This window comes from Capra hircus, chromosome 7 (assembly GCF_001704415.2).
Source record: "Capra hircus breed San Clemente chromosome 7, ASM170441v1, whole genome shotgun sequence".
Taxonomy (NCBI): domain Eukaryota; kingdom Metazoa; phylum Chordata; class Mammalia; order Artiodactyla; family Bovidae; genus Capra; species Capra hircus.
Window position 1 is genome coordinate 69,339,887 of NC_030814.1, and position 16,714 is coordinate 69,356,600.

General features: G+C 38.2%; 1 protein-coding gene and 1 pseudogene across 1 annotated transcript; both read left to right on the forward strand.

Annotated features, from left to right (window-relative positions):
• On the forward strand, positions 388-1,317 carry LOC108636461 (olfactory receptor 2G2-like). Its single transcript, XM_018051738.1, has one exon. It carries the CDS (start codon positions 388-390, stop codon positions 1,315-1,317), a length of 930 nt encoding a protein of 309 aa, XP_017907227.1.
• On the forward strand, positions 15,728-16,714 carry LOC102191606 (annotated as a pseudogene).

Here is a 16,714-nt window from a genome sequence, read left to right on the forward strand (position 1 = left end):
ATGATATCATACTCCAGTATCCTCTACTTTGGCCCTTTCTCTTTACCTATATCCAAAGTCTTATTTCTCAATATCTAGATCTTAATTCCCTGGTGGCTCAGATGGTAAAAGAGACTGCCTACAATGTGGGAGACCCAGGTTCGATTCCTGGGTCAGGGAGACCCCCTGGAGAAGGAAATGGCACCCACTCCTGTATTCTTGGAAAATGCCATAAACAGAGGAGCCTGGTAGGCTACAGTCCATGGGGTCGCAAAGAGTCGGACAGGACTGAGCAGCTTCATTTTCTTTCTTTCTAGATCTTAATTGCCAAGGGAATTGCATAAAATTCTTTCAATTTCTGTTTAATGTGACTTCATCACTCTGGAGTGAATAATCAAAGCAAGAGGAATGCAGTGGACCAATGACAGCAGACTCCTTGGGTTCATCCTGGTAGGTTTTTCTGACCAACCTCAATTAGAGCTCATTCTCTTTGGGGTAATCTTGTTTCTTTACTTCATGACTCTCCTTGGCAACTCTACCATCATCCTCGTATCCCTCTTGGATTCTAAACTCCATAATCCCATGTACTTTTTCCTCTCCCATCTCTCCTTCCTGGACCTCTGCTTTACCAGCAGTATTGTTCCTCAGCTTTTAGTCAACCTGGGGAGTTCAGATAAGTCTATCACATATGGTGGCTGTGTGGTTCAGCTCTATGTCTCCCTTGCCCTGGGATCCACGGAGTGTGTCCTTCTGGCTGTAATGTCCTATGACCGTTATGTTGCAGTCTGCCGTCCTCTACATTATGCCTTTGTCATGCACCCTCGGGTCTGTAGCATCCTGGCCTCTATGGCGTGGCTCAGTGGGGTGACGACCACCCTCATACAGTCCACCCTCACCCTACAACTCCCCTTTTGTGGGAATCGCAAAGTGGATCATTTCTTCTGTGAAGTTCCTGTGCTCATCAAGTTGGCTTGTGTGGACACCACTTTCAACCAGGCAGAACTCTTTGTGGCTAGTGTCTTATTCTTGGTGGTGCCGTTGTCACTCATCATGATGTCCTATGGGAACATTGCTCAAGCAGTTCTGAAGATAAAGTCAGCCATTGGACGACGTAAAGCATTTAGGACCTGCTCTTCCCACCTGATGGTTGTCATCATCTTCTATGGAACCATTATCTTCATGTATCTCCAGCCAGCCAAGAGTAGATCCAAGGACCAGGGAAAGTTTGTGTCTCTCTTCTACACTGTGGTGACGCCCATGCTTAACCCCCTTATTTATACCCTGAGAAATAAGGAAGTCAAAGCAGCACTGAAAAAATTTATGGGGAAAACTTTATGATTTAGTGAGGCATGATTGTCAAAAGATATTTAAAAGAGCATTATTAAGACAGTAATTTAATGGATGATGACTCAACAAATAATTCAGTTATGTTCATAACCTTATAAGTAAGTTTCCATAGAAAAATTTTAAACAGAGCTTGAAATTCTAAGTGGGATGAACTTGAGTTTGAATGCCCATTTCATGACAGAACAGCTGGGTGACCCGAACAATTTGCATAACCTTTACATCAGCTATAAATATAAGCTGGAATGAATGATATTGAACAGCTTAGATTAAAATCAGATTATTCTAGTTATTTTATTGCTTATAAAGTTTATTCATAAATTTATTTATTAGTCATAACTACATGAGTATTATACTTTTCCTTTTGCATGGATTGAAATATTTTGACCAATTACTTATGTCAGAAAGAACAAATCCTAAACATCCACACTATTATTCTTTCAGCTAACCATGGATTCCTGGACCCCTCAGGTTGTGATCTCATTATACACCGTGCTCATTATTACTGTGCTTTCCTCCTGTTTGACAATTTTCTGACTTTTTAGTGTTTCTCTCCCTAGTAGATTTTTAAGAATGGCAACTATGCTATGACCGGATCAAAGTTTAAAGTAAAATCTGTACAAAGTTGACTCCCAGATTTGTGCTTCAATATAGATATTTACTGTCTATATTTTCATGTTCAATTATGTATTTCACTTCTACACCTGGGTATATTAAAACCACCTCAGAATTAGTACATCAAAGCTAAGTCAAAAGCTCTCTGTTTTTTGGTTATTTTTTACTATTCTCAATATCACAAAATGGAACATACATCATCCCAACTCTGTCTCCTAGTTCATTTGCTGTTTGTAACTTATATACAGTCTTGTGGATTTTACCTTTTAGTTATCTCTCTAATCTATCCACTTCTTTCCATTTTAATTTTCTACCACAAGTGCACTTCTAAGATGGCCTCCTTACTAGGCAGAAGATATTTGTTTAATGAACTAATCATATTTTCCATTATATATGTTACTAGGTACATGCAATTTTTAACTCCTCATGAAACTTATTTTTGTCTTATCTCCTTTATGAAGTACATTTGTTTATTAACAATTATTCAGGCATTGGGGACACAGATGTGAACAGAACAGCATCCACACTTGTAAAGGGTTTATATGCTAATCATCCAACTTAGTCCAATTGATAGATTTTCACTGTGTGATGGTATCTCTTGTCAAACAATAGAAGTGAATGTTAGATGGAGAAAAACCTCACTTTCATCAAATAGATTGTAAAATCAAATTTATCTCAATATAATATTAATGGCTACATGCTTTTATTTTATTTGGATTTTTAATATTAAGCTGATACGGTTGCAAAGCAACATTATCTAGGCAGCAGCACCTCACCTTGAAGAAGGAAGGATGAGTTTATACTGTTATTTGCTAAATCACAACTATTTTAAAATGCATTTAAGAAGAGAAAGAATTCACGGGTAAATTTTAAAGGGTCTGACAGCTTAGACAAATAGTCTTCAAGTGGTATGTTTTTGGTGACAGTGAGGACATTTTTCTTTAAAATGAATAGAAGACTTATATGATATATACACAGATATAGCAAGATATAACTGGAAATAAAACGTTTTCCACTATACTGAGGATGATGCAAGCATCTCTGATATCCAAGTAAACTGGAGCTTAATAATAGAAAAATGAAAAGGAAAACAAGCTTATGCAGCATAAGCTCTGACAGGTTTCTTTCTTTCTTTCTTTCCTTTTTTTTTTTTTTTTTTTTTGGTAACATAAATGCCTGACTTAAGGTTTGATTGATGAGAGACCCATTTCAGGGGTGAATCCACTACACAGATGGCAATCTGACAAATTGTTGGCCACCTTACTTGAAAAAGAGACAGGCCACCTCCACCCAATAAGGCTCTTTTGTTTTAGAGATCATAGATCACTTCAACAACTGACCTTTTGGTCTCATGAGGACTTTTTTCTCTTTTGGCTTTCTTTCTTTGAAGCATATTAATTATATATACACACACACACACACACATATGTATATATTTGAACATTTCTCTTTTATAAATAAATTCACATGTATCCTTTTTTTTCCAGATTTCACATGTAAGGGATATGATATATTTGTCTTTCTCTGGTTTGGACACTTTAAATTTCTGCTCTTGTGTTTTAAGTTCACCTACAATAAATGAACTTAAGAAATCCTAGGTTCCTACCCATGATTTCAATAAACTCAAAACCCCAAGCCCACTACTCTTCTCCCCAACCCCATGTGGCCCCATGTGTGCTGGGTAATTGTTAAATCTTATAAATAATAAAGCTTTATTTTTCAAAGTTTCCTGAAGGTTATTGCTGAAGGGTGTTTTGCAAGTATATAAGAACTACAATTGTGTCCAACACAACATTGACTATTGATAGTCTGATATCAGCACAAAACAGCTTAATAGGCAGGATGTAGAATGGAGACTGTTGGTAAGCATGATCAGACTTAGACAATCAAGGAAAAATGGGGACTCTTTGGTTTTGAATAAAAACAAAGCAGCAATTAATTTTTCTTCTACAGAACAACTAAAGTATTATATGAATAGAGAAGAGAAATGAGAATAGAATTATTAATTTGTCTACTCAAAAATGTAAAGTGGCATTTTACAAAAGTGAGAACAGAGTGGTGTAATAATACTTGACATTTGCTGTTCAATTGTAACTCATTCTACAGCCACCTCAATATTGTGGGCCAATTACTTAAGAGATCTATCCTTGAGGTTATTTTTCTGACTTGCTGTAATTTTTCCGAATTTTCTGTAATTGCCAAATTAGTATTTTTCTATTGTCCAAGCAAGCATTATAAAAGGGTTCAGTTCAGCTCAGCCGCTCAGTCGTGTCCAACTCTGTGACCCCATGAACCACAGCACACCAGGCCTCCCTGCCCATCACCAACTCCCAGAGTCCACCCAAACTCATGTCCATTGAGTTGGTGATGCCATCCAACCATCTCACCCTCTGTCATCCCCTTTTCCTCCTGCCCTCAATCTTTCCCCAAATCAGGGTCTTTTCAAATGAGTCAGCTCTTTGCATCAGGTGGCCAAAGGTTTGGAGATTCAGCTTCAACATCAGTCCCTCCAATGAACACCCAGGACTGATCTCCCTTAGGATAGGCTGGTTGGATCTCCTTGCAGTCCAAGGGACTCTCAAGAGTCTTCTCCAACACCACAGTTCAAAAGCATCAATTCTTCGGCACTCAGCATTCTTTACAGTCCAACTCTCACATCCATACATGACCACTGGAAAAACCATAGCCTTGACTAGATGGACCTTTGTTGACAAAGTAATGTCTATGCTTTTTAATATGCTGTCTAGGTTGTTCATAACTTTCCTTCCAAGGAGTAAGCGACTTTTAATTTCATGGCTTCAATCACCATCTGTAGTGATTTTGGAGCCCAGAAAAATAAAGTCAGCCATTGTTTCCACTGTTTCCCCATCTATTTGCCATGAAATGATGGGATTGGATGCCATGATCTTAGTTTTCTGAATGCTGATCTTTACCCAATCTCCTTTTCCACTTTCATCAAGAAGGTCTTTAGTTCTTCTTCACTTTCTGCCATAAGGGTGGTCTTATGGGAAATAGGTGGGGAAACAGTGGAAACAGTGTCAGAGTTTATTTGGGGGGGCTCCAAAATCACTGCAGATGGTGACTGCAGCCATGAAATTAAAAGACGCTTACTCCTTGGAAGAAAAGTTATGACCAACCTAGATAGCATATTCAAAAGCAGAGACATTACTTTGCTGACTAAGGTCCATCTAGTCAAGGCTATGGTTTTTCCAGTGGTCATGTATGGATGTGAGAGTTGGACTGTGAAGAAGGCTGAGTGCCGAAGAATTGATGCTTTTGAACTGTGGTGTTGGAGAAGACTCTTGAGGGTCCCTTGGACTGCAAGGAGATCCAACCAGTCCATTTTGAAGGAGATCAGCCTTGGGATATCAGTGGAAGGAATGATGCTAAAGCTGAAACTCCAGTACTTTGGCCACCTGATGAGAAGAGTTGACTCATTGGGAAAGACTCTGATGCTGGGAGAGATTGGGGCAGGAGGAGAAGGGGACGACAGAGGATGAGATGGCTGGATGGCATCACTGACTTAATGGGCGTGAGTCTGAGTGAACTCCGGGAGTTGGTGATGGACAGGGCGGCCTGGCGTGCTGCGATTCATGGGGTCGCAAAGAGTCGGACATGACTGAGCGACTGAACTGAACTGAACTGATCTGCATATCTGAGGTTATTGATATTTCTCCTGTAATCTTGATTCCAGCTTGTGCTTCTTCCAGCCCAGCGTTTCTCATGATATACTCTGCCTATAAGTTAAATAAGCAGGGAGACAATATACAGACTTGAAATACTCCTTTTCCCATTTGGAACCAGTCTGTTGTTCCATGTCCAGTTCTAACTGTTGTTTCCTGACATGCATACAAGGTTTCTCAAGAGGCAGGTCAGGTGGTCTGGTATTCCCATCTCTTTCAGATTTTCCACAGTTTCTTGTGATCCACACAGTCCAAGGCTTTGGCATATTCAAAAAGCAAAAATAGATATTTTTCTGGAACTCTCTTACTTTTTCCATGATCCAGTGGATGTTAGCAATTTGATCTCTGGTTCCTCTGCCTTTTCTAAAACCAGCTTGAACATCTGGAAGTTCACAGTTCACGTGTTGCTGAAGCCTGGCGTGAAGAATTTTGAGCATTACTTTACTAGCGTGTGAGATGAGTGTAATTTTGCAGTAGTTTGAGCATTCTTTGGCATTGCCTTTCTTTGGGATTGGAATGAAAACTGACCTTTTCCCGTCCTATGGCCACTACTGAGTTTTCCAGATTTGCTGGCAAATTGCATGCAGTACTTTCACAGCATCATCTTTTAGGATTTGAAATAGTTCAACAGGAATTCCATCACCTCCACTAGCTTTTTTTGTAGTGATACTTTCTAAGGCCCACTTGACTTCACATTCCATGATGTCTGGCTCTAGATGAGTGATCACACCATCATGATTAACTGGGTTCTGTAGATGTTTTTTGTACAGTTCTTCTCTGTATTCTTGCCACCTCTGCTTATTATCTTCTGCTTCTGTTAGGTCCAGACCATTTCTGTCCTTTATTGAGCCAATCTTTTATGAGATGTTCCCTTGGTATCTCTAATTTTCTTGAAGAGATCGCTAGTCTTTTGCATTCTGTGTTTTCCTCTCTTTCTTTGCATTGATTGCTGAGGAAGGCTTTCTTATTTCTCCTTGCTGTTTTTTGGAACTCTGCATTCAAATGGGTATATCTTTCCTTTTCTCCTTTGCTTTTCACTTCTCTTCTTTCCATAGCTATTTAGGGTAAATTTAATTGGTACATGTTTTGGAAAGTGCCAAGGTAAGTTCTCAGTGTTTGTGTTAGTTGCTCAGTTTTGAACTACTCTTTGTGACCCCATGGAATATAGCCCACCAGGCTCCTCTGCCCATGGACTTCTCCAGGCAAGAATACTGGAGCGGGTAGCCATTTCCTTCTCCATGGGATCTTCCCGACCCAGGGATTGAACCTGGGTCTCCCACTTTGCAGGCACATTCTTTACCTCTGAGCCATCAGGGAAGTTCTTGGTATCTTCCCACACAAACATTAGATGATATTAACAAATGATGATCACAGGGCATTTTTTTCATGATCAGATCCTGGGATCTTCTGTTATGGACATTTTAATGAGCAACATATTTTCCATAGAGGGAATATGATAATTTCCTTATCCTTCTGGGGACTTTCTAAGGCCATAATAACAGCCTTTTTTTTTTTTTCCCTAGTATAAACCAACTCCTAAAGGAGGAAATAAGTCACTGGGGTTTTACCCTTTCAAGTTCATTCTTTTCAGAATTGGCATCACCGGGGATCGCTCATTTTCTTCTGGCATGTTTCTATGCAAACTCCAGCATCTAGTTTAGAAACTATTTACTTTTTAATTATTTGCAACTGGTATTTCTATATTGTACCACAGACTGATTGAGCAGGCACAACATCTTTCTGAGCTGTTGCAGAGAGATTCAGTTCCAGAGAAGTAGCTTTCTAGCCATTGTGATATTTCTTACTCATAACTGAGGGTCAAAATTCATTTGTGTAGTAAACTCCCAAAGATAGTTTCAGTATTCTTGCATACTCTTCCAGGTAAGAAGGAAAGATTAGGTATTATCTTTGTGGGCATACCAACATTAGTTTAGTTGGTAGTCAGTGACAGGACTTTACAACAGCCTGAATGTTTCCTTTTCTCAGAACCTCACATTTGGTTCCTAGCTTGCACTGTCCTGAACAGTTCCTGTGGCTCTGGGACCTTAATCAGGAATACCTTTATATTTCCTCTCAAGACACAGGCACCTGGAAATACTGTGAACAAAGAAGTAACTCCTGAAGCTAGAATGCATGTTCTCAGACTCAAACAGGTATGTTGACAGATGGTACCTCCTGTGGTCATCATAGTCTGGTTGTATGTTTTACTGCATGTAAAGCAAGCTGTGAAATCAAAGAAATTCATGTGGCTCAGATGGTAAAGAATCTGCCTGCAGTACAGGAGACCTGGGTTCACTCCCTGGGTTGGCAAGATCCCCTACAGCAGGGAATTGTAACCCACTCCAGTATTCTTGCCTGGAGAATTCCATGGCAGAGGAGGGCTTGGTGGGCTACAGTCCATGAGATGCAAAGAGTCAGACAAGATTCAGCAACTAACACTTGCACTTTCTTTTCAGAATTGAGAAGTCTCTGGATTTCTAATAGTAATTTAATGCTGTATTTGACTAATTCAAAAACATTTTTCCCCATAAAATTGACTGGACCTCTTCCTTCCTCCCTGGCTCCTTTCCTTCCTTCCTTCCTCCCTTTTTTTTTTTTTTTTTTTTTTTTGATGCTCAATATCACCTCTGCTCAAAGGCAGCAAAAAGTGAGTTTAAAATCGATCATTCCTGATCTTTCTATATTCTTCAAAATGAAAAAAATGACCTTTTGACCAAAATATTTTTGCACTTGATACACATTTGTGAAGCATCTTGTCAAAGTCTAGAGACAGTCTCATTGACTTAAAAGGGAATTATGTCAGTATACACATTATCTGCTTAACCAACTGATATTACTTGTAAGTACAAATACATTTCCAGAAATTCATTTCTGAAAGATTAATATGTGCCTCACTTCTTCACTTACAACCCTGCTGCCCCTTTATTTAACAGCAATCTCAGTCTCTTAATTTCCTCTGGATTGACCCCATAGACAATTAAAATGCTTGTTTTTTATATCAGAATACTGCCCTCTCTCATGATACATCCCATATCTCTTTTTTATATTGAAAGGACATTTGAACCCAATTTTTAAAAAGGATTTTAGTTAATGGACAGTATTTGTGGTGTCTAAACTAGTTATTCCTATCCTATGTGAATGAGAACATTTTGTTTAGTATATTTACATATAAAATTTAATTTTTGTTTTTTTGTTGTTGGATTTTAGAAATGTAAAAAGAGTTTACCAAAATTGAGTAGAAGATTGAATGATTCATAGCAGCTTTTATATACTGGAAAGTATTTTAAGGAGAATAATAGTTTGTGGACTAAAAAGTATGACAGAATTTGAACTCATACCCTATAATCACAGAGTGAAATAATAGATCCCAGACTACTCTCAAAGAGAAAAAATTTCAGGTGTTATAGAAGCACAATATGAGAGTTTAAAACATTTGTTAATACAGGTGGTATTTCTAATGACTCAATCAAGAGAAACAAATTGGGGATATACACTATAGATGAAGTCTCTGCAGATAGCAGATTCTTGAGGAATGCAGGAGCTCCAGGTACATGTGAGGTGCTATGTGTACGTCCAGCACAAGCAAGAGGAGGAGCTCTCTCCATGCTTATGTTACAGTCAGGATAGACTCTCTGTGATATGAAAACATTCAGAAGTTTTCTATAGTTTAGTTATCCTGGAGGTACACCCAAGACAATGTGAATTATGAATATCTCATTTCCTGAGGATAAAAATACCCTACAGATGGTTGTGTAAGGTAGATGGGTTGGGCTGCAGGTGACAGCATTGGTTGAGTGAAAATTCAAGACAACATTGATTATGTCATTTTCTGAGGGTAGCACAGATAATCAGTGGTCTTAAAGGTGGTAGCATCTGTTGCAATATAAGAGGGCATTATCTTCAAGGGTTTAGAGAACTGTCCCATGGAATGTTCCTTGTCACAGTGGATTGGATCAAAACAAAGAGACCAAGAGTGCCCATGTTAGGAGGCAGCTATCAAATCCAAAAATTAGTTTCATACGATGATTTAAGGCCCATAACAGGTCATGTGGGGAGCCCAAGGAAGAGTGGGTTACATAGAATGAAGAAACATAATTGCAGATTAGACAGTCAACATTTGCAGGGGGAGCTGGAGGGGAAGTCTGGCTAAAACTTGAGAGATACTCCTTAGGTATTGGTGGAAGGAATGATTATTCAGTTCAGTTCAGTTCAGTCGGTCAGCCGTGTCCGACTCTTTGTGACCCTATGAATTGCATCACGCCAGGCCTCACTGTCCATCACCAACTCCCCTCATGTGCATTGAGTTGATGATGTCATCCAGCCATCTCATCCTCTGTCGTCCCCTTCTCCTCCTGCCCCCAATCCCTCCCAGCATCAGAGTCTTTTAGCATGATTTATTTACTCTCAATTACACAGTATGGTTCTTCACATGATATTGCTTGCATGCTCAGTCATGTCCTATTCCTTGTGACCCCATGTACTGTAGCCTGATAGGCTCCTTTGTTCATGGAATTTTTCAGGTAAGAATACTGGAATGGGTTGCCATTTTATACTCCAGGGGATCTTCCCGAGCGAGGGATTGAACCTACGTCTCCTATGTCTCCTGCATTGGCCGGCGGATTCTTTACCACTGCGCCACCTGGGAATTGGAAATGTGTCTTTGTTTACAAGTCTATTTCCACTTTAATTAAAAGTTTTAATGATGGCATTTTGCACAACAGATGATTGGCAGTTTTATAATAAAGCATAAAAGTTGTTTACGATCTAGCCTCAATTTGCTGTTTTGTATGAAAATTTCTTTGTGAAATATAATTTAGGCAGTAACCATTCTACATTTTCCTGATGTTTTCCACACGATTCAGCCAGTCCCTCTTTTAAAAACTACTGCTGATTCGAATCATTTGTTTTTGTAGCTACAGGTTGTCTTAAATTCTTAGAGAGTGAGGAGGAGTACATTTTATTTCCCAAACATTTACCTTGTTTCTTGGAGAAATTCTTCAAGTAGATACATTCTTCATCTAACTTTTGTTTCTTAGAGATCTTCACTTCATTGTTTCTCTTTGTCTTTGATTTTTGTTGTTGTTGTTGCATTTTATTTTGAAAAACATAAACATTACGCTTCCCTGGTAGCTCAGCTGGTAAAGGCACCTGCAATGCAGGAGATCCCAGTCTATTCCTGGGTCCAGAAGATCTGCTGGTGAAGGGATAGGCTACCCACTCCAGTATTCTTGGGCTTACCTGGTGGCTCAATTGGTAAAGAATCAGCCTGCAGTGTGGGAGACCTGGGTTTTTTCTCTGAGTTGGGAAGATCCCCTGGAGAAGGGAATGGCTACCCAATCCAGTATTCTGGCCTGGAGAATTTCATGGACTGTAGAATTCATGGTGGAGAAGGAAATGGCAGCCCACTCCAGTATTCTTGCCAGGAGAATCCCAGGCACAGAGGAGCCTGGTGGGCTGCTGTCCATAGGGTCACACAGAGTCGGACATAACTGAAGTGACTTAGCATGCATGCATGCATTGGAGAAGGAAATGGCAACCCACTCCAGTATTCTTGCCTGGAGAATCCCAGGGACAGAGGAGCCTGGTGGGCTGCTGTCTATGGGGTCACCAGAGTCGGACATGACTGAAGCAACTTAGCAACAGCAGCAGCAGAGTCCATGGGGTCGCAAAGAGTCCAACTCGACTGAACAACTTTCACTTTCAAACACTAGGTTCAGTGTTTTATACTTTTTACATATCCATTATCTTTTGACATATACAGTGATCTAGACTTGTCTTTTCCCAAATACAGCAGAATCATTTTGTCTTGTATTTTCCATCTTCCCACCCCAGCCCCCAGTGCTATTTTAGTGGTATTCTTAGGATATGAGAGGGAGAATTAAATGTTGGTAATTTAGAATTTGTGTTCTATCCTTCAGTCATTTGATGGGAAAGTACAGAGGGCATCTTGAATGTTCACTCAAGATACATAGTTTTCAATCATTTCTTCCCTTAATGAAATCTCTACTCTGGAACATGCCCAGCTCAACTTGATACTTGACCCCGTCACTCAATTATGAAACTAGCTAATCTTCCCAGCTATGGAACCTTCCCTTATATGGGCTATACTTTCAGAAGGATATACTTTGTCATGGCCCTTTATATTTTATACTTTGTTTGTCCAAGATGAGACCTATATCGAATGGTGCTTCGTGAAAATAGTTTCACTCTTTGTTCATGTGATTTTGTTAAATTTTAACATATCAGGAACATAATATGTGGAATATATAATATAGGCTTATAAGCATTCCATAGCTTTTAGAACTGTTCCTGCTTAGAATAGTATTCACTTTCTATTTTCTGCCATTTGTGTTTAAGCTATTAGTTTTAAAGAGAGAAGTGGAAATACTGCATTCATTGTCAATATTTACATCTTAAAAATGTTTTTCACAATTTGTTTTGAAACTTTCATGCTTAGTAATGCATAATATGTTCTTAATGAGCAATAAAGATATTTTTCTTGCTCAGAAAAACACTGTTACTTAATGAGTCCAAGTTAGTGATATCTATAATTGGAATCAATCGCTTCTTGTGAACTTAGCAATGTACATTTGGAAGGTGTTTGGACACTGCTGCTGTTTCCTGTAATCCACTCATTCATGTTTTTTGTGAGGTTTTTAAAGGTTCAGATGAAAGAAAATGTAAACTGAAGTAGTAATTGTTTACTATGCAAAGAAAAAGTCAATGAACTGGAATATTGCCAGTGAAGTGGAAGGCAGACGTTTTGCAGGGCACTGATCTGAAGTGATAGGGAACTACTGCATAATATCTACCATAAATATTTGAAAAGGGATCATTTGCTTAGTAATAAACAAAATTTATGGTATTTCCTACTGAGGAAGGATGAGAAAAAGATGAAATAATGAGGATATGTCAGAGTGTTTCAATTTGGTAGTTACAAGACTGGGATAGAGTTCATAAAAACCAAGAAAAGGGCAATGTGTGGATTTGACCCCTAGTTATGACATTATAAGTCCACTTTCTCAGCCTCATGCTTTCAATAAAGCCATGTTCAAATAGATAGCAGAGCCATATATGTTTGAGATATCTCTAATTTGAGGGAAGGTTGGTAAACTCTGATCATTCATTTGGTAGTGATATCTACTATCTACTAGTTGACTAGAGATATGTTAGTTTCCCTAGGGAAAAAGAAAGAGGTATAATAGGGTGGATATGAAATGAGTGAACTGCTGAATAATTTTTAAAAGGTTACTTTGTGCTGACCACTCTAAGGGTTAGAGACAGAGAAGTCGTATCTTTATGACTCCTGGCCTCGTGAATCTCACAATCTGTTGTGTCTGTTGTGAGTAGACACATATACAACTTAGTCAAATGCAAAAATATATTTATCCATTATTAAGGTTCTCAGATATTTAAGAACAGATAGTAAAGATTTTTTTTGGAGTGTGTGGTAGTAAAGTATGCTTACTACCATAAGGATAATAAAGAATGTTTTATTTACCCTTAATAACTTGCTTTCAAAATATGAATTACATTTTGCACTCACACTTTAAGTCTATAACAAATATGCAAATGATTACAGGAAAAAGAAATAAAAAACTATATGGCTAGCATTTCATTTCCTAAAGACTTTTTGGAGCCTGGAGGATCCTGGGTCTCTGAAAAACAGAGAATGAGCAATTTTTCAAAAGCACAGAAACAAACACTAAGGGAAAGAAAAAGAAAGATAGGTAAGAGTATAGAATTAACTGGTGGATCATAAGAAACAGATTCAAATGTTGCCTTAAATACTAAATACGTATGCACCTTTGACTGAACATATAACTCTGAGTAGTTGATTTTTAATTAATACCAGTCTCATCTGGTATATTTAAAACTTACATAATGTTACAACTAATTTCCACTCTTTGGGGGTGATAAAAAATGGTCTTATTCTCACTTTATTGAAAGTTGCTTAAATAAACCTGTTTTTTTTCTCTAGTTGAAATTAACTGAGTTTCCCCTTCATGTGACTAGAAAGACGACAATATAAAGGGGTACATTTGGTTGGATGGAAATGATAATAAAATTAATTTCCTAAAACAGAGACAGTGCTTCTTTTTTAACAGCTTTATGAAGTAGAACTAATATATAAATAAATCACAATTTATTTAACATATATAAGTTCATGTGTCTGGACATATGCGTGGACCCATGATATAGTCACCACAATCTAGGTAATACATTTATGTGTCTTCTCCTAAAGTTCCCCTGTGTTCTTCTGCTTTTTGTGTGAATGTGTGGTAGGAACACATAACATGATTTAGCCTAGTACCAAATGTTAAGTACATAATATAGTATTGTTAATTATAAGCAATATGTTGGACAGCAGCTTTCTAGAACTTACATTGTATAGCTGCAATTTTTAAACCATTGAGCACTTCCCTGTTTCCTCCTCCTCCCATCCTCTGGCCATCACCATTTTATGTTTCTATAAGGCTGACTGTTTTGCATATTACATATTAGAGGTGTGTTTGTCCATTTGTATCTGACCTATTTTATGTAGTATACCATCTCAAAGTACATCCATGTTGTTGCACATTGTAAGACTTGTTTCCTTTTTAAGGCTAAATATATTTCATCAATATTCTAATAATACTCCATTAATTAAAGTTGACTAAAATACCATAAGGGGCTTCCCAGGTGGCACTAGTGGTAAAGAACCCATCTGCCAGTGCAGGAGGTATAAGAAACACAGGTTTGATCTCTGGGTCAGGAAGCTCCCCTGGAGGAGGGCACGGCAACCCCTCCAGCATTCTTGCCTGGAGAATTCCCAAAGACAGAGGAGCCTGGCAGGCTACAGTCCATAGAGTCGCACAGAGTCGGACGCAACTGAAAGGACTTAGCACGCATGCACGGAATATACTGTATCTTCTTTATTTATTCATAATATTTTATCAGTATGCTAACAATACTCCATTAGTTAAAGTTGAATAGTATCTCTTTTTATTTGACCATTATTAGATGGACACTTAGGTTGGCTGTTGTGAATAATGCTGCAATAAATACAGGAATGAAGTTATCACCTAAAGATCCCAGTTTCAATTCTTTGGGGTATATACCCAGAAGTGGGAATGTTGGACTGTATGATAGTTATAATATTTTGAGGAACATTGATTCTGTTTTTCATTCTCACTAATACTGTACAAAGATTCTAATTTCTCCATAATCTTTCCAACATTTGTTGTCATTTTTTTTTATAACAGCCATACCTACAGGTATGAGGTGATATCTCATTGTGGATTTATTTGCATTACCCAGATGATTAGTGATGTTGAACACTTTTTCATATGCCTACTGGACATTTGTATGTCTTGTTTTGAGAAATGTCTGTTCAAGTTCTTTTTTACTTTTTAATTGGGTCACCTCTTTTGTTGTTGTTGTTGTTGTAGACATTTGAATCTTTTACATATCTTGGATGTTATGTATAATTTTGTATATTTTCTCTCCTTCCATAGATTTTTGCTTTTGTTGCCCATGGTTTGGTCTTATATCTTTAAAATCATCACCAAGACTAATACCATTGTTTTCCTCCATGTTTCTTCTAGAAGTTTCAGTTTCAGATTTTACATTCAAATCTTTAATCTAAGTTGATTTATGTGTATGGTGTAAGATAGGGGTTCGATTTTATTCTTTTGCATGTGGATATTCCGTTTTCCCCAAACTGTTTATTGAAGAGATTGCCCTTTCTACATTGTGTATTCTTGGTTTCTTTGTTGAAGATGATTTGTTTATATGCAAGCGTTTATCTCTAGGTTCTCTATCCTGCTCCATCGATCTATACGTTTACTTTATGCCAATACAATACTGTTTTAATTACTATAGTTTGATCATTTTTAAAAAAATCTGTTCTTTTCTATCTTGCAGAGCATCAGAAGACACCTATGCCATTGAGAGAATGCACACTAATTATTTAGAATGTGCATAATAGGAAAATAGATACAAGTTATGAGGTCTAAGCATTTAACATATAACTTTGGGGAGAGATGACATTGTCATTTATCTGACCTTATGTAATATATAATCTTTCTCAGCTATAACTCAACTTTCTGGAACATACTTTGCACATGGGGATGGTGAAGAGCACCAATGAGGGAAACATAACAGGTTTTATCCTGTTAGGGTTTTATGATTATCCTCAGTTATAGATGGCTCTCTTTGTGGTCATCTTGATCTTATATTTACTAACCATTTTAGGGAACACCACCATCATTCTGATATCTCATCTGGAACCCAAACTTCATACACCAATGTATTTTTTCCTTTCTCATCTCTCTTTCCTAGACCTCTGCTTTACTAGCAGTGTTACTCCACAGCTCCTGGTAAACTTGCAGGATCCCATGAAAACCATTACCTATGGTGGCTGTATGGTTCAGCTGTACATCTCTCTTGCTCTTGGATCTACTGAGTGTGAGCTTCTGGCTGTGAAGTCCTATGATCGCTATGTGGCCATCTGTCGTCCCCTCCACTATGCTCTCCTAATGCATCCTCATCTCTGCATGGCCCTGACATCTTTAGCATGGCTTAGTGGGGTGGCCACCACCCTGGTACAGTCCACTCTTACCCTGCAGCTACCATTATGTGGGCATCACCAAGTGGATCATTTTATCTGTGAAGTCCCTGTACTTATCAAGTTGGCTTGTGTGGATACCACTTTCAATGAGGCTGAGCTCTTTGTGGCTAGTATCCTCTTCCTTGTTGTGCATATATCCTTCATCCTAGTCTCTTATGGTTACATTACTCAAGCAGTTTTGAAGATCAAATCAGCTACTGGAAGAAAGAAAGTTTGTGGGACCTATTCTTCCCATGTGACAGTTGTCATCATGTTCTATGGAACCATCATGTTCATGTATCTGCAGTCAGCCAAAAGTACATACAAAGATCAAGGAAAGTTTGTCTCTCTCTTCTACACAGTGGTGACCCCCATGCTTAATCCTCTTATTTATACTCTGAGGAACAAAGAGGTCAAGAGAGGAACTAAGAAAAGTTCTAGGGAAGATTCTGGTAATAAAGTTTACATGATGGTCAAAAAATGGTTTAAAGCACTACTATGA

Excerpts from the sequence above, each read along its gene's own strand:
- LOC108636461 (XM_018051738.1), top strand. The coding sequence starts at position 388 with ATGCAGTGGACCAATGACAGCAGACTCCTTGGGTTCATCCTGGTAGGT.